Raw genomic sequence first — 18,373 nt, 5'->3', positions numbered from 1 at the left:
AAACTCACACTAGCCCTGCTGCTGCACCCCGTCCTGGGGTACAGAACTCCCCTAGCTTTGGTACGTTATGGAACCCATATATAAACCTGCTCTGAACTGAATGAATAAGTCACATCCGAGTCGGTCTGGAGGTTTATTTACAGCAATTGTTCACGCAGCGTAGGGGAGGAACACTTTATTTATCATCAAACTCCTGTCTCCTGATCGTTTTAGTGATATGCCTAACCGAAGGTAGTTCTGAAATTGCGAGCCATGCCCTTTCATTCTTTCAGAGGAAATGAGTGTTGAAATTTTCAATTAAGCAGAACAGTTTTATTAACTACTGTTATGGAATCCTTTTTAGTGATTATCAATAAATGGTTGAGCTTCACCTTGATGAGGGGAGCAGTGAAAACAGCATGACGCTGGTTAACCTGTAGGAGAATAGATATCGAACGGTATTGGTCCTGTATGGAAATACAACAAGTATATTCTTAGTAACTTATTGGCAGACAACCCAGTTTAAAAGGGTTAAATCATTGCTCTGTATAGCGCTTTGAAAACAGGCTTGTCATTTGTTACTTATTTGTTCCCCCCCTTGGCTGGAGTACATTCTGCACACATTCAGAGAGATCTGTAAGCAGAGCCAATGCTGTTTCACTGTGCACAACCCCTCCACTACACTCTTACAGCACTCTTACAACACTGTGCACAACCCCCTTTACTACACTCTTACAACACTGTGCACAACCCCTCCACTACACTCTTACAACACTGTGCACAACCCCTCCACTACATTCTTACAACACTGTGCACAACCCCTCCACTACACTCTTACAACACTGTGCACAACCCCTCCACTACACTCTTACAACACTGTGCACAACCCCTCCACTACACTCTTACAACACTGTGCACAACCCCTCCACTACACTCTTACAACACTGTGCACAACCCCTCCACTACACTCTTACAACACTGTGCACAACCCCTCCACTACACTCTTACAACACTGTGCACAACCCCTCCACTACACTCTTACAACACTGTGCACAACCCCTCCACTACACTCTTACAACACTGTGCACAACCCCTCCACTACACTCTTACAACACTGTGCACAACCCCTCCACTACACTCTTACAACACTGTGCACAACCCCTCCACTACACTCTTACACTGTGCACAACCCCTCCACTACACTCTTACAACACTGTGCACAACCCCTCCACTACACTCTTACAACACTGTGCACAACCCCTCCACTACACTCTTACAACACTGTGCACAACCCCTCCACTACACTCTTACAACACTGTGCACAACCCCTCCACTACACTCTTACAACACTGTGCACAACCCCTCCACTACACTCTTACAACACTGTGCACAACCCCTCCACTACACTCTTACAACACTGTGCACAACCCCTCCACTACACTCTTACAACACTGTGCACAACCCCTCCACTACACTCTTACAACACTGTGCACAACCCCTCCACTACACTCTTACAACACTGTGCACAACCCCTCCACTACACTCTTACAACACTGTGCACAACCCCTCCACTACACTCTTACAACACTGTGCACAACCCCTCCACTACACTCTTACAACACTGTGCACAACCCCTCCACTACATTCTTACAACAGAGACCGTTTTTGTAAAGTCTTGTTTTCTTTTTTTGCATTCTGAAACACTTCTACTCTTGTAAATGTTTACCACAGTAAATCTGCAGTAATTCTGCAGTTTTCTACTACTTCTATGGTTATGCAGTGTACTATGAATTTACCAGTCTATCATATTTAATATGCTGAACCATACCTCTCTGGGCTTTACAATCCTTACCTACACTTTACCATATCTCTCGGCTTTGCGATGCTTTCTCTATGCTTAATTGCACTTTGCTCTCATTTTAATTAATGTGGTAAACTTTTGGAAGAGTGTACTCTGTAGACCCAGAGTTTTAGAATTATAAAACATATGCATCATATTCGTTGTGTTTTATAGTGTGATCTTTTTCAAATGGAAATTTGTCATTTTGTAAAATAAAAAATGAATGAATAATAAAACAATAGCAGCAAATAATAAGTGAAAAAAATGAAAAGAAAAAACAGAAAAAGAGGGGTGTCATTTAAAAGAGGTTTATTCATTATTTCCACATGACCATACCTGTTATATATTTATTTCTTTACTTATATACACAGTCACAAGGCAGGCCACTTTAGGTAGCACAAGGGACACTTTTTTCTCTGTGTGTTTATTTTTATTTTTTTATAAACAAGAATGTCATTCCTGCACAAAAAAAAAAAAAATGTACAACCAAAAGAATTATAAGAAACCAAAATTCTTCTTGATCCCGTTCATACCCAACATAAATTAAAACAATCATACAAGCTAAATACATTGCTTCTTTTCTGTTCAATAAATATCTCGCCTGTGCTTAGCAAGGCATCCTCCATACAGTAGCATTGCACACAAAACTGGAGCTGAATTTGAATCTGAAGGAACATTAATTTAAAAACACAAAAGGCAGTGGGAAGAGCTGAAACAGTGCAAGAACGAATACATGAACTGGTGCCATTATCAGCTGTGAAAAAACAAATAAGGAATTCCAAGGAGAAACCCTAGCACTGCAACGAACAGCCAAGAGCGGCCAGCACTGCGGGACCCGAAACAGCGCGCCGCCACTCAGGCTGGAACCCATGTCCTCAAAGGGTTTACTCCAGTCTTTAACTCCTAGGGTTTTAATACACCTTTTCATTTTACAAAACTAGAACCAAAACTACTGGGTGACAGATTTCAAGTCATCTTGCAATGCTCTCAGCGTGTTTTGTTCTTCATTTTGTAACATTAACATTTTTCAAGTTCATTAAAGAATGGGGGAAACGCTTTGGAAGAAAAGGACCAGAGGTTTAAAAGAGAAAGGAAAATAAAAATCTTTAACGTTTTATCTTCATCTTTCAAACGTGTCATCATGTCATTGCATCTTGGTGGATTGTAACTGAATGGGGAATGTGAAAATAACTCCTATTGCATAGCTGTTTCACCCATTCCAGGTTTTAGTATGTGCTTGCTCAGCCTCTGGTGCATAGCTGAGAAGCTCAGGTGTGTCTTATTAAGCTCATAGTAAAACCAGGAATGGATCAAACTGCTAGTCTTATTCCCATTCATGGTTTGTTTTCCATGATGACAATTCACTTTGAGGAAGAATCATACGGTCCTCCACATACTAACAGAGTCTGAACAACGAATCCCAGAGATACAGACCTTTGCTGAATTCCGAGTGACGGATTGCATGAATTGTATGTTTGTGTAGCGTTTTCCACGTCTCGATTACAGGATTGTGCGCTGACAGGAGCCGAGAGTAACATTCACATGCACACTAAGGGATTATGTAACAATAGGTACAGTGTTCATGAAGTCAGCTTGTTCCAAGTTAAAGAAAGTTAAGGGCCAGTGAAAAGGGAACCGAAGTTTGATAGGAAACTGAAGTTTGATGGTAAACTGGTCTGGTCATCCCAGCTCATGCAGTGCTTTGCATGTGGGTTTCTGTTTCCATCGTCCAATCTTGGGGATTTTTAAAACTCATTCTCTCCAAGTACAATACGCTGCCTCCGGTGGATAGAAGGTGTACTTCACAAAGAAATACATCATAAAGGATTGTTTTTTTCTTACATTCGCTGCACTAGAGTGTTGCCTGGGGGATGAATTCATCGTTGCAGTCTGGTGTCCCAGCTGTTCCTAGAGAGACAACGTCGGGGCTGCGGGGTGTTTTAAACCTCTGTGTTTTTAAATATAGCAGACAAACATTTTGGCAGTGTTGCCTTCAGTGAATTTCTTATAAGTTTTAAAGTGGAAGGCTGAAACAGAAAGCGATACAGAGCGAATCTAAAAGAAGAAGAACACATTAGGTTTGGGACTGTAAGGGTTACAAATATCTTCGTTTTAAACTCTGAGTGCCGTTGTACAAAACAGTAAAAAGAGTCAAGTGTTTTGGTATCTACATCCTTTAAGAAGCTGTACAGCAGACAATGCAGGAGAGACAATGGGGTGGAAACGGGTTTACTCCTCTGCTTCTCTCCAGCTGTCCCCTCCCTTCCCAAGCAGACGCTCGCTCAGAACATACTTTACAACTTCATCTCCATTTCATACAAACCATTGCAAATCAAATCAAAAACATGAAATCATTTCAGAAATATACAGCTATTCTTTGATTCGTTTTCTTTAGCGATGATTTCCATCAGAGAGATATATATAATTTTCTGTTTTACTGTAATTTTTTTTCTTCTTTTACACACGCACAAGTTTTTATTATCATCATCATTATTATTATTATTATTCCAGGAGATCATGTGAGAGAAAATTCATCATCCAACTAAAAAAAACAAGAACTGGAAGAATAAAAACATTTTCCATCTCCTGATTGGAAACACATGAATATATTTATATATGTAGAATGCAATCCATTTCTGACTTTGATGTGTTTTGTTTTTTCTTTCTTTCATAAATTGGTCCAACGCTATCTGCCATTGCAGATTCACTCAAGAGCCTGGCTCACAAAACTCATGCTTTAGCAGAGCCGTGCACCCACAGGGCTGAGACTCCATGCCCATGCAACGACTAGCATTGCCTTTCCTCATCTGCTGACACACACATCCCACCTACAAGGCATTGTAAAAACAGCAACGCAACCTCCCCGGTCTCTAAAGACTGTACAGTGCATTCAATAAAGGTCACACACACATTATGTTGTCAATTACCTTGTCAAATAATAATAAAAAGACAGATGAAGCCATGATGTAGCGTCCTCCACCACAGAGAGAGGAATGAACCAAAATCGGAGCGCTGGGTGCGAGGGTGGGGAGAACATCATTCAGTAGTATTTTACAGATCAATTCTTTCATTTCGCGCAGTATGTAAAGGAAGGTAACGGCGGTAGTCCTGGGTACCAGTAGAGCATCAGTACTGTCTCTCTGAGAGCCCCTACAGCAGGCTGCCGCCTTTGTTCTGGGGGTCTTTGGGGGTCAGGATTCCCCACTGACATCACGCCCCAGCATGGCAGACAGCAGGCTCCTTCAGGTCCTGGGCTCCACCACAACCACTAGCAGGGACAACTCTTCCATTCTGATTCTACTGTGGGTGGACCAGTCAACTCCCACACTGACCTCCACACTCTCCATTATCTTCAGCCCAGGCAGAGCATTGAGGGAACAGTCTGCTTCTGCCTCCGTCATATAAAAACTAGCCCTGGCTGGTTGGCTTACTAGAACGATATTGTAAATATAGGTAAACAGGATGTTTTCTACGACCTTTGTTCCCAATCACACATGGGCTCCATTCATAAAGGATTTAAGGATCTCGCAAAATCTAAATGGCACGTACCAGAGAAATATACTACTTCAGCATTCAGTGTTATGGGGAAAGATGCCAATAATAATAATAATAATAATAATAATAATAATAATAATAATAATAATAATAATGTGTTAGTCACACATTCACAAAGAATCCGGTATGAATTTCTATTCCAGTATCTTCCAACAGCAGATTCTCGCAGTATCCAATTTCCACGATGATTCAGTCGCAGCGTTCTCTGGGCTGGCGTCTTTCGGGCTGGCGTCTGCACAATCGCTGGGGAGGGAGTTTAACATTGGACAAGCCAGGCGCCAAGAGAAACAGCCAACACTAGTCAGAGCATATCTAAAGGTAGTTTTGACAGAGGATCCCGATCAATGAGTGTTGATCATTTTTATTATCACCATCATCATCATTATCTTTATTATCGCTCTTGGTCTCGTTCTGGGTCCTGTTCTTATTTGGGGGTGCCTGGTTTCTTGGGGGTCCCGGGGCGCTTGCTCTGCCACAGGTGCCCCTGTATGGTGACAGCGTCGACGCTCATGGACATGGTTTTGGAGGGGATGGGGGTGAACTGCTTGCGGTCCGAGCTGTACTTGAAGATGCCCTCCACCATGCCCAGGCTGATGACCCGCGGCCCAATGCCCGCTACCCGGTGCATTTCCTCCGTCTCGGGGTTCATGGAATAGACGGCTCGGAACTGGCAGCTCGCGTCGCGGAACAGAATCAGGAAGTGGTTCGCCTTGCTCTTCTCCATCTCCTGAGACGACAACAACAACAACAGAGAGTGAGAGATGAACGAGCCGCGCTGTATTACACAACACAAAGCAGCTGCTGTATTACACAACACAAAGCAGCTCCTGTATTACACAACGCAAAGCAGCTGCTGCTGTATTACACAACGGCTGGTTGTTTGTTGGACAGCACATTTCTGTGATTGGGCAAAAACCCTTCTAGGTGATACTAAAAAGCAATAGCAATGCCAACAGAAACATGCTGTGCCCCCCTACCCCCTCCCCGACTGTCACCCAGGCCCCCCGCACCTCCAGGATCTTGTTTTTCTGGGCCTCGTTCACTCTGCCTGCCAGGCAGCAGCGAGACAGGGCGTTGTGGATGATGAACTTGTTGGACTTCAAGCTCGGCTCCTTGAACAGCTTGGGACCTGAGAACCAAACAGGACACAGAGCCTTTACACACGGAACCCCGGATAAAAAGAATCTATAGAACCTCGAAACAAACACTCGAGAGTGCCAGGACCTTTGTAAATTTCCTACAGTAAAAACATTGCAAAGAGTAATAAAAAGACTAGTGAGGTCTCTTTCTCTCTCCCTCTCGCTGTGTCTTTCTCCCTCTTTCTCTCTGCGTCTGTACCGGTATATTCTGGGATGGAGGCCGGTGATGATGCGGTCGAGGCGTTCTCCCAGTCCTCTCCGTTCTGATTGGACTGCAGGCGGCTCGGTGACTTCAACCCAGAAGGGGACTGCGCCCTGTGCGACACAAAGCAAACAAGAGAAAGAGAAGCAGATTAGAAGAGTCTCTTTACAGCCGTAAAACAACCAAGTTAATCAACACTAATAATAATAATAATAATAACAACAATAATCCTCATCATCACAATGCAAATAACTAACAATAACAATAGCAGTGCTATCGCACAGTGCCTTACCTGGGTGACTTCTTGCCCGTGTCGCTGGCCATAGTGGAGAGCGAGAGGGTGGAATGTGAGTAGACTTTACTCAGCCTGGAGCCTGTGTACACAACAGACACACAACAATGCAGCTCAGTCCAGGGCAGTCCCTTACAGTAAAAAGACACAGCTCAGTCAAGGGCAGTCCCTTACAGTAAAAACTCGAGGGGGCCACAGATCAGTCCACAACAGCCCTTTCAGCATGGAGCACAGCAGAAACTCTAGGGGGCACTCGTCAGATTGGCAGCAACCCACAGTATCTGTCATGTGAAAGCCAAGGCACCCCCCCACCCCCCCACCCCTTGCTAGTTCTTCTTTTGTTTCCTGAGTTATTCCTCATCAGGTGATTTTTTTAAAACTGTAAAAAATATAACCCTAGTGTCAAACATCCCCGATATGGAGTCAATGGGCTCCTTTGAGAACTGACTAGAAAAATTCTGCTATGAAGCAGCTACAAGGAACCGGAGGAGCACCGAGGGGGTCGAACAGCCTTCTCTCTGTCATATCTTACGCTCTTAGCTTGATAAACCCACTTTCAGCGAATGCTGCTAACACCAACAGGAGGGACAACTGGATATTACAGTCTTAGAGCTCCTTTAAAAGGGGGGGGGGGGGGGGGGGGGCGTGATAATAGACAAGAAATGGGGCTTTAAAGCCTTATCAGTCATGCAAGATTCAGAGAGACGGCTCAGTGATAGTGCATCCCTTACACAAGTTTCCCACGGTACTTTTCGCAAGGTAGTTTCATACTGTTACCATGCTTCTCCCATGGTCAGAAGCACAGTTTACCCTGGTTTGTCATGTTTATAAACCCCTTCAGGTACACATGGAATTGAGAGCTTGTTCAAGCGGTTTCTTCTTAAAATACATTTGACTCAAGTATCACGAGGAGGAACCTGACCATTTGGATGACCAGATCGAACCTGTCAGTAAATGTTGCACCTCAGTCCCTTGTACCTTAAAAGGTTAATTTGCTCTACCACACCACTCAATTCTTTAAAATGCTTAACCTTGCTTCAGTGTGCTTTACTGCACTTTTCTGAGCATGAACAGTGGGAAAGTTGTGTAAGGGGTAATTGGATCCTGAGAGCTGGCATGCATGCAGGGCGTTACCCAGGTATCCCTTGACAGGGCTTCGCGAGAGCACAGAATCATCCCTGAACACGGTCTTGGGCCGCTGCTTCTTGACCCCGCGCACGGTGGTGGGTTTCTGCCTCAGAACCTTGTCCAGGTCCTCCATGATCTTCAGCTGGTGTCTGCGCTCGTACTCCTGGCGGGTGAAGTCTCCCCTGCGCGCCCCCTTCTCCAGGGGACGAGACGGCTGCTCTGGCTTCTCCAGCTTCTCCACCTTCACCTCCCCCACCTCTCCTGCCGGCCTTGGGAGCAGAGGGGAGAGGCGGGCAGGGGTTACACACACAGGGTTCCAAACACTACCATCTATTTAGTTTCCTTAGCTATAATAGAGCATATTCAATTTCCACAATGCATTAAGAAATGGCATTTGAAAGCCTTGAAGTCCTGGGTTTCAGGAACTCCCCTAGGGCAGGTGTACTATTGAAGTGAGCAGGCGAGTTGAATGTGTTCAGAGCTTGCTCCGCACACTCACTTGGAGTCCAGCTCCTGCCACTGCTTGCGCCTCTTCAGCTCCTCCGCTCTCTTCTGCTGTTTCTCCAGCAGAGCCGCCCTCCTCTGCGCCATCTCATCCTCCGGTAGCGCCTCGTCCTGCACAAACACACACCAAAACAGTCTGCAGTTACACTCCTCCCTAAACAAGCACAGAACAGGATCCCCAGAGCATTCAACCAACAGCTAGCACTGTGCCATTCAATCGCATGGGAAAACTAAATCACAAAGCCTTTTACTGCTTTATAAAGGGCTACATTCTTAGAGATTTGGTGTAGTGTTACGACAGGGAAAGTTGACTGCCATTGTCTGTGTTGCTGTGCTGGCATAATTTTGTCTGTTAGTTTAAACTTAAGGTTGTATAAAATGTGGTAAAGAATTTTCTGCTGACATTCTAAAATGTAAAAATCAACTTAATTACGAGCAGAAGGGGGAAGTGACTGAGCAGGGGAGAGACTGACACACGAAGGCTGTCTGAACTCTGATAAGCTGTATTGAAATGTCTGTTAGCAGGGTGGGTGTGACTGAGTGCATGGGCTGTGAGTGGGTTGAGGGGCTGCGTTGCAAAGAACGTACACGAAATCCTAAGAAAGGAACAGGGGAAAACACGCACACGATAAAAACAAACCTAGAGAGTTGTTACAATGAAGAAAGTGCTCTTGAAGAAGAAAGATCTGACCAAGTTGGGTAGAAACGGAGCAGAGATAGTCTGATGTGAGATCAGAGGAAGAAGAGAAGACTGCTACACTCTGACTCTCCGGAATAAGGAAGCTAAACCAATTCCGTTCTGTGCCAGCTGTTATTTGAAGTTCAATAAAAGCACGGCACTGAACTTAACCCTTTTTGTACGTGAGCGAATGCCTGCAGTTAACAGTATTTGTTTTTACCAGTTCATGTTTTCTACATTGAGACAACATGATTAAGCTGCTTGAGGTGCTAGTTTCTGAAAAGCACGAATTTAATTTAGGTGCTTCTGGTCAGAAGTTGTTTCTGATTTGTTTTTTAATTTTCTTTGGTGCTAATGTTGAACTGGAACAAATAGCTGTGAGAATCTAGTCCGAAGTGGCGTTAGCACCATTTCAAACTGTTCTGCAAGCAAGTCACAACATGAACCCTGCACTGCACACCCGGCACAGGATGAAATACATGACTGGCCCTGCAGGGGACCGAGCCGAAAACAACCCAGACTTGATCTCGCTGGTCCACCAACCACAGAATCAAACTGTTAGGAATTTAGCATGCAGTAATCGCCACTTAAACATGTTAAATCCAACACTGAAACACATGAACCTGAACAAATCACAGACCGTTCCAACTCCTTGATAATTGTAACATCCAATTTCCAAAAGGGTTCTTGATCATAATCACATTATTCATGAGCTGTTCTCCTCTTAAACAATACTGACCCAGTCAGCACCACTGCAAAGTCTTGCCGGTTTGAAGTTTAATCTTTTCACAGCTGCTGCAAGTTGCTGTGAAGCCTATATATTTGATGCCGGTGAATAAAATACAACATCTATAAAATACACAGACACGTAGCCCAGGACAGCCCTAATTTCATACCCCCAGGCTGGGAAAACAAAAATTGTCATCAATTTAAAACTAGGGTAAGAAATAAATAATTGACGGATGGATAAGAATAAATAATTAATAAACAAGCCATCGCTCTCTCTCACTCTCGCACTGTCTCGCAAGGAAAGCAGTCTGTGTGGTTAACTGAATTGAGTTTCTTTTGCCTTTTGCATCAGGCAGCTCACTGAAAACAAATACCCAAATACTAGCTTTATCAGTCACTGTTAAAAACATTATTATGGTTGTTGAAGAAATATTTTATCAACTAGGATGTTGGAAGCACCTGGTACCGTTTAGATATGCTGTAGAAACGCAAAAAAATGAAAACTTACTTTACCAGTATTTTACATTTCACTCTTAATCCCATATTGACATTACTGGGAGTGAATATGGGTTGTAGCAGTTCTCAGAAGAAACTATTACTGACTGCTCTGTTGTTTGTTGGTATAGGTTTGCCTTGGACTCTGAAGAGCAGAGCACTAGATCAAGCACAGGCAGCAAATGTGAAATTCAATTCAGTCGAATTCAAATAAAAATGCTGGGACTAACCTTGAAGAAGAAGCCCACCCCTCCTCTCTGCTCGCTAGTGGAGTCGCTGCCGTTCTCCTCCTCCTCCTCGTCAGGGGCTCTCAGAGAGGACAGCGCAATCTCGATCAGGCTCGATCGCTTCCCGTTGAGCGTGGGGCCCGGGGGCTGGGGGTCGCTCTCGAAGGAGCACTCTGAGGGGGCCCCCGAGCTGCTGCCCCCCTCCTGTTCCTTCCTGCCCCAGGGTCTCACGTTGCCCTCCATCTCCAAGCTGAAGAGCTGGTCTTCGCTGGAGCCGGTCTCAGAGGAGTCATCCTCTGTCACGGGGGCTCTGCTGGCTCTCTCCCCTCCTATGTTGAAGGAGGAGGAGGTCTGAACTGTGCACTGGCTGGAGGAGAACTTGCGGAGGTGCGGGAGGGTGTCCACGTTATTGGGGGGGGTCAGCACTCGTGTCAGAGGGGGGAACTTCAAATCCAGTGGCCGGGAGTGCTTGGGGCTCTTGGGAGGGGCGGACTGGGCTCTCCTGTGGGCTGGCTGAGGGGATTTGGGGGTCATGGGGGTGGAGGAGGAGGAGGGGGGTTTCCTGGAAGGTGAGGGGGAAGGGGAGGAGGAAGACAGGTCCATGGAGCGCTTCAGCTGGAGGTCGCGGGACAGCCTCTGGGAGGAGGACGGCAGGGGAGGGGTGGCTGCGGTGGGCTTGGAGCTCGCTGGGATGACCCAAGCCTTGGTGGCAGGCTTCTTGTGCATCAGCTGCTTCTGCTGATCGGAGAGCCGCTGCATGTCGCTCTGCAGGGAGCTCAGGGCTGCATTCAGCTTGCTCACAGCCTTGTTGTACTCTCCCAGATGGGCTTCGTCCTCCAGCTTCTCCTTCCCGATCTCCGGGGAGAAGGTGACTTGCTTTTCCGGGTGGGATTTGGGCTCCCAGGGTTTGGAATCTGGGATCTCCAGGGTCCTCAGAGGGCTGGGGGTGTCAAGCTCTTCCTCATCCTCGATCCGGGACAGCCTCTCCTCCAGGGACAGCTTGGGCGTCTCCTCCTCTCCCTCTGGGTCACTGCCTCCCCCACCTCCCTCCCTCTTCAGCTGCAGGAAGGCGCTCTTGCCCAGCCTCTGCCTGTGCTTGGCGAAGATGGCCTCGATCCTCTTCTTCTGCGCCTCGATGGCCCTCCTCTTCTCCTCCAGCCTGGCCCCGAGCTGGGACATCTCTGTGTTCAGGGCAGGGCTCTTCCCCGGGCTGTCCTCACACTTCTGGGCACTGGTGACCATCTGCGGCTCTGCTGGGTCTTTAGGGGTTTCGCTGGTGGACAACTTCTTCTTGCGCTCGGCGAAGTTGGTCATCCTGACCCCAGTACTGCTACGGGAATCATGGTTGCTGTTGCTGTTGTCCGGGTGGGAGCTGAGGCCAGAAGGGCAATCGTCCTGCTTCGGCTGCTGCTTGGGACACTCCTCATCCGAATCCAGACTGTTGTCCCTCAGGACGGAATCGTCATCCCGGGAGATCCTTGACCCCTCGGAGGTCCTCCGCTGGCGCCAGCCCCGCTCCGAGGGAAACCCTAACCCGGCTGCCGCCACCTCCCCGGGAACTCGATGCATCATGCCTGAGCGGGAGGGAGCGGAGCAGCTGAGCCTGGACGGGCTCCCGTCGAGCCGGCCCCTCGAGTCCTCCAGGATGTAGGGGGAATGCAGGTAGAACTCGTCCGGAGCACCTTCCGGGTGCAGCCTGGGCTCCAGCGTTCCCTCACTGTGGATGATCTGCATGGCCTCCTCGATGGTAGGCAGGTCATCCGGCAACCCGTTCTCCAGCCCTTCCCGCTCCTCCTTCATTTTCCCCAAGGTCCCGGGCACCTGGGTGCCCCAGGTTGCCCTCTGAGGCCCCAGGGGTCCATTCTTGCCAGCCGGACGCTTCTTCAGGAAGCCATCCGTGTCATCAGGAGGGGTGTAGGTGGCACGGGTGACGGTCTGGGGCGCTTGGAATACACTGGGGTTCAGGCTGTCAGAGCTGACTGAGCGGACCAGGCTGCTACTGCTCAGGACAGGGTTCCCCATTACGACCTCCACGTCACTGTCCAGACCGAACGGGATGCTGAAGGACACCGCCTGGGACAGAGGTCTGTGGGGAGGGAGGGGAGAGGTAGGGGTTACCATCAGTTTGGTTTGACTGGATGATGTAACGGGTTGGCATAAAACACCTTCAATATGAAGTTTATAAGTAACTGGCGTCTAAGGAAAAACTGTGTCTCACCTTCGCTGCTTCTTGGACCAGGTTCTCCCTACGCCTTCCACGTGTGGCATTGAGGTAGACTGATTCAGAGAGCCTGCAAAACATTAAGATGGGCTTGTGTGAAGTCTTGGAAAAATTAACAACAACAACAACAAAATACAAGTGAATCATCCGCTCTGAAAACACTTGTGTCCTTACCTGGGCCGGAGCGGCTGGGGGACTGAGGGGAGGCGATTGGCAGGAACGGCTGCCTGAAGACGAAGGCAGGAGAGCCGCTAGAACAGAAGAAGAGGCACAGCCGGGATTATCATCATCACAACCCTTCGCAGAATTTACCACAGCTAATCTGCAAGCTTTTTTGTTCATGCTTTGTGCCATTTCTCAAGCTTTTCCAACGGTTGCACTACGCAATTACCAGGGTTTAACTTGTTTATTAATATGCTCTACTATTCAATGGATGGGTAAACCATTCAAAATGATACCACTGTGTTGCTAAGCAGATGCAGAGCTTGATTCAAGGAAAGCAGAGCACCTGTTTAATTTAGGGTTAAACTGAATTTATTTTCCATACTTTTACTTGTTATATAAACAGACTACTCCATGAATGCTCATGGGATGCTGTGGTTATTTCATGATAGAATACAAAAACTGAAGCATTATCACAGCACAAACTGTGAAAACCAATTTACACTTGTAAAATAACGTGATGTGCACAATGCTGTAATTCCACCTCATTCTCTTGCTTTTATGTCTCCATCAGATCCCCTTGATGAGTCTACAGTGTTATAGCACACAGCCTGTTGTGCGCTAATAAAATGAACCATACCTGTTGCTGTTTCCACTGGTCGGGGTAGTGCACTCGTTCATCCCTGACACATCTGTAAGAACAAGAGACAACAGCGGGATTCAGAATGGACAGCACACTCCCTTATACAGCTTTACTATAATAAAAGCATAGCAAAGCATAATAAAGCATTGTAAAAGCATAAGTAAGCATCGTAAAGCATATTCAATACCATACAGTAAATGCATAGTATAACCAAGGAAAAAGCATAGGGGGAAAGTGCAAAATTACTGTGGTAAACACCAAGGCTGACATCTGTATTTCATGTACAGTATTTCACTGTGGTTTAATGTTCTTTTAACACAGTGCAACAGTAAGGGTTGAGGGGTGAGAATGAGGGGATCCCCATTACCTTCCAAATCCAGGGGCTCTTTTGGATTAACGAATTCAGGCTTCCGGATTTCAAACCACCAGAACAACTCCGCCATGAACGTCATGATGTTCACCTGCAGAGGAAAGGAGGAGGAGTCAGACTGGATTAAAAGAGAACCCCTGCAGAGGAAAGGAGGAGGAGTCAGACTGGATTAAAAGAGAACCCCTGCAGAGGAAAGGAGGAGGAGTCAGACTGGATTAAAAGAGAACCCCTGCAGAGGAAAGGAGGAGGAGTCAGGCAGGATTAAAAGAGAACCCCTGCAGAGGAAAGGAGGAGGAGTCAGACTGGATTAAAAGAGAACCCCTGCAGAGGAAAGGAGGAGGAGTCAGACTGGATTAAAAGAGAACCCCTGCAGAGGAAAGGAGGAGGAGTCAGACTGGATTAAAAGAGAACCCCTGCAGAGGAAAGGAGGAGGAGTCAGACTGGATTAAAAGAGAACCCCTGCAGAGGAAAGGAGGAGGAGTCAGACTGGACTAAAAGAGTCTCAGAACCCCTGCAGAGGAAAGGAGGAGGAGTCAGACTACGTTAATCCAGTCTCAGAACCCCTACAGTGTTTACAGGAGACCCCTTGCTTTACCTTTGCTGTATCCTATGTTGTCCATATCGCAGCATTATCTTTTTTTCAACATAACTTTTTTTTTTTTTTAAATATATATTCTTATTCACGTATCATGAGTCACCAATCACAAGGGGAATAATTTCTCAACTTTTACTAGAAAGAAAATTTCTCTTACACACATTGCAGTGTATCTGGACCATGCTACACATTGCAGTGTATCCAGATCATGCTACACATTGCAGTGTATCCGGATCATGCTACACATTGCAGTGTATCTGGATCATGCTACACATTGCAGTGTATCCGGACCATGCTACACATTGCAGTGTATCCGGATCATGCTACACATTGCAGTGTATCTGGATCATGCTACACATTGCAGTGTATCTGGACCATGCTCCGTCCTGCAATGATATTCCACTCATTTCAATCTCCAGCATTGTTTCAGAGGGGGGTGGAGATCCTTCCAAAAACTAGAACCACACTCCAGCTCTAGCTCCCCAGTATCCTTCCCTATCCCTCCCCCTTTTTATATTAGCAATGCCCCCTACCTTGAGCACTGGTGGAGTGTAGAGCAGGTCCTCCAGCGCTAGGGGGCAGCAGCCCCCAAGGCACTCCTGACAGAACTCCTGTATCAGCTGCAGATTGTAGAGGCTGTCGGCCACAGACATTGTCTCCTTCAGGCAGACATCTTTCAAGGAGCAGACAGGAAAGGGGAAAAAACCATTAGGAGATTACAGAATTGTGCTGCCTCTTAAGAACAGTCCAGACCAGTTTTAAAGCGATGTCTAGGATCAAGCAAACCCATCAAATGGAAGTTTAAGTAAAGAACTGTGGAAGGATAAAGAAGGAGGGATTTCATGAAAGCACTGCAGCTCAATTCTTACAGGAACGCGTGAAACCCATCCTTACATAGTCCTGGTTTAAATTTGCAATCACTCTACTGTTTGTCTTGGTTGATCCGAGCAGAATCCTTGTGTTTTTTTACTGGTGTGGGTGGAACTCATTATACCCAGCGCTGCAGCAGAAACAAAGGCAAAGAGTGGACAAATCTGGCATGATTTCTAGAGTTTAAAATGGATACGTTTGCATACTTTGACAACAGTCTTCTGAGCGGATAAAATAAAGAGTCAAGGATTTTATGCCAGCAAGGGAGACTCGATGCATCCTCTAGTTCTAGCTCTTATAAGTGATTCAACAGAATAATTCAGGTCTTAAAGGATCCCAGCGATTCAGCATCTACAACACGGCTAGGCAGCCCATTCCACACTCTCACCACTCTGTGTGAAGAGTCTCCTTCAGCAACATGACTAGGTAACCCATTCCATCCCCTCACCACTCTCTGTGTGAAGAACAGTCTCCTTCAGCAACATGACTAGGTAACCCATTCCACACCCTCACCACTCTTTGTGAAGTGGCTCCTTCCCTCTCTTTTAAGTCAACAATCAATTTACAACAGTAGCCTTGGCTTCTGTGCTAGGGTTAACTAGGGTCAATATTTTTAAGGTTTTATTCTTTTTTGTTCCTATTAAAAGGTGTATGCCCTAGGCAGGTGTTAAGGGGATCATAAGAACATAAGAAAGAACATAAGAAAGTTTACAAACGAGAGGAGGCCATTCGGCCCATCTTGCTCGTTTGGTTGTTAGTAGCTTATTGATCCCAAAATCTCATCAAGCAGCTTCTTGAAGGATCCCAGGGTGTCAGCTTCAACAACATTACTGGGAAGTTGATTCCAGACCCTCACAATTCTCTGTGTAAAAAAGTGTCTCCTATTTTCTGTTCTGAATGCCCCTTTTTCTAAACTCCATTTGTGACCCCTGGTCCTTGTTTCTTTTTTCAGGCTGAAAAAGTCCCTTGGGTCGACACTGTCAATACCTTTTAGAATTTTGAATGCTTGAATTAGGTCGCCACGTAGTCTTCTTTGTTCAAGACTGAACAGATTCAATTATTTTAGCCTGTCTGCATATGACATGCCTTTTAAGCCCGGAATAATTCTGATCGTTACTCTACCTTCCAGGCGGAGGATATCGGGGCAGTAGTGGTGGACGGCCGCGGCAATGGCACACCCGTTTGAGAGGTCCTTTACCCCAGTGACTGCTGGGAAGGTGGGCGTCTGCTTGGGCATCATCTTATCCTTCCTGTAGCGGATCTGCTCAATAAGAGGGAGTAGGAGGAAAGGGGGAAAAAATTAGCACAGTACACCATCACCGAGGAACCCACATCCAGGGGTTTTGTTTCAACTGGAAATTCATTTAAAATCAGCACTGCTTTCCAGTGCACATTACACAGCATCCAAGCATAAATAATTCATTAGGACGCAGCTGAAACAAAACCTGGACTGGGAACCTGTGACACTCCCAGTAACTATGAGGGACCTTTATAACAGCCACCCTTTTGTACTGGACACCTGTATTTATCCCTTCCCTGCAATGGGCATTATTGAACTACACTGCAGGGTTATCAGCTCTCACTAGCCCCCGCTCACCCGGTCCTGGGTTTCAGAGCTTCCCTTGTTCAAATATATCCTTGAGATGGACAGGAGTTTGAACAAATCAGGGTCCTACTAAATCTGAACTGATCACACTTACCAGAACATGAATCAGTGCCCAGGTTTACTAATAGGAGTTGTTCATGATGCTATGGGGAGTAAACATTTATTTAATAGCGGCCTCATTGCTCAATTGCTCAAACAAACCCAGGACTGGGTGCAGCAGAGCGAGTTTAACCCTAAAACTGAAGGGGATTGCACTGGACTCAAATTTGAAGCATTCTCCAACTAGAAACTGGGACTGGAGCATTGACAGCAGAGGTTCCAAACTTCTTGAATCCTTGCTCTCCCCCATCTTACCCTTTTACATTACCCCCTGACCTCCCAGTCTGAAAACCATGCCCCCCTGAGTATCTGGCATGTTTATAATGAGGAGCCCCAATGCAGGTTCATTTCTATTGTGTATCACAGTAACACTGAAGACACCAGCACACATCACTGAACCACAGTGCTCACAGAACCACAGGCCAGACAGTGCTGTCCACTAACAGTGCTGAAGTGCATTCCACAATCACAAAGGACAGCCAGCCTGCCTCAGCATGCAACGGCACGGAAGGAAATCATATTTAATGATGTAATGTTAATGCAGCAGGCTTTGCAAGACACCAAACGGCATGGGAGAAATGATTTCATTTTTTTTTAATGGAAAAAGGAAAAAGCAAGACTGATACTGTATTATTCCAAAGGAGAGCTAATACTAGGACTGAATTAACAAAAATCACACAGCATTACCAAAAAAAATGTCCCATACCTCATCTAATCTCCTTTTCCCCTCTTGAGGTATTGAACAGCGTGAGGTATTGAACAGCGTGCTTGTGAGGTTTTGAACAGCGTGAGGTACTGAACAGCGTGCTCGTGAGGTTTTGAACAGCGTGAGGTATTGAACAGCGTGAGGTATTGAACAGTGTGCTCGTGAGGTATTGAACAGCGTGCTTGTGAGGTTTTGAACAGCGTGAGGTATTGAACAGCGTGCTCGTGAGGTATTGAACAGCGTGAGGTATTGAACAGCGTGAGGTATTGAACAGCGTGAGGTATTGAACAGCGTGAGGTATTGAACAGCGTGCTCGTGAGGTATTGAACAGC

The 18,373-nt window shown here is 46.3% G+C and overlaps 1 protein-coding gene across 1 annotated transcript; it reads right to left on the bottom strand.

The window, feature by feature from the left end:
- Positions 1–2,111: 2,111 nt before the first annotated feature.
- On the bottom strand, positions 2,112–16,926 carry camsap3 (calmodulin regulated spectrin-associated protein family, member 3). The gene is made up of 13 exons (XM_041235629.1): positions 16,753–16,926; positions 15,294–15,433; positions 14,163–14,256; positions 13,793–13,844; positions 13,165–13,241; positions 12,988–13,060; positions 10,773–12,855; positions 8,635–8,750; positions 8,142–8,404; positions 7,008–7,089; positions 6,713–6,828; positions 6,385–6,503; positions 2,112–6,101 (listed from the first exon to the last, which is right to left on the bottom strand). The coding sequence occupies exons 1-13, from the start codon at positions 16,868–16,870 to the stop codon at positions 5,799–5,801; spliced, it is 3,636 nt and encodes a 1,211-aa protein (XP_041091563.1). The 5' UTR covers positions 16,871–16,926; the 3' UTR covers positions 2,112–5,798.
- Positions 16,927–18,373: the final 1,447 nt, after the last annotated feature.

Source organism: Polyodon spathula, chromosome 38, assembly GCF_017654505.1.
Source record: "Polyodon spathula isolate WHYD16114869_AA chromosome 38, ASM1765450v1, whole genome shotgun sequence".
Lineage (NCBI taxonomy): Eukaryota > Metazoa > Chordata > Actinopteri > Acipenseriformes > Polyodontidae > Polyodon > Polyodon spathula.
This window is presented reverse-complemented; position numbering and strand designations above follow the sequence as displayed.

What these genes read in the sequence shown, in the direction of transcription:
- camsap3 (XM_041235629.1), bottom strand. Translation starts at nt 16,870, where the DNA reads ATGATGCCCAAGCAGACGCCCACCTTCCCAGCAGTCACTGGGGTAAAG. An exon ending in CGATATCCTCCGCCTGGAAG is followed by an intron (nt 15,434 to 16,752) that starts GTAGAGTAACGA and finishes GCTCCTTGAAAG; the next exon opens with ATGTCTGCCTGAAGGAGACA. An exon ending in CCCCAGCCGCTCCGGCCCAG is followed by an intron (nt 13,061 to 13,164) that starts GTAAGGACACAA and finishes AATGTTTTGCAG; the next exon opens with GCTCTCTGAATCAGTCTACC.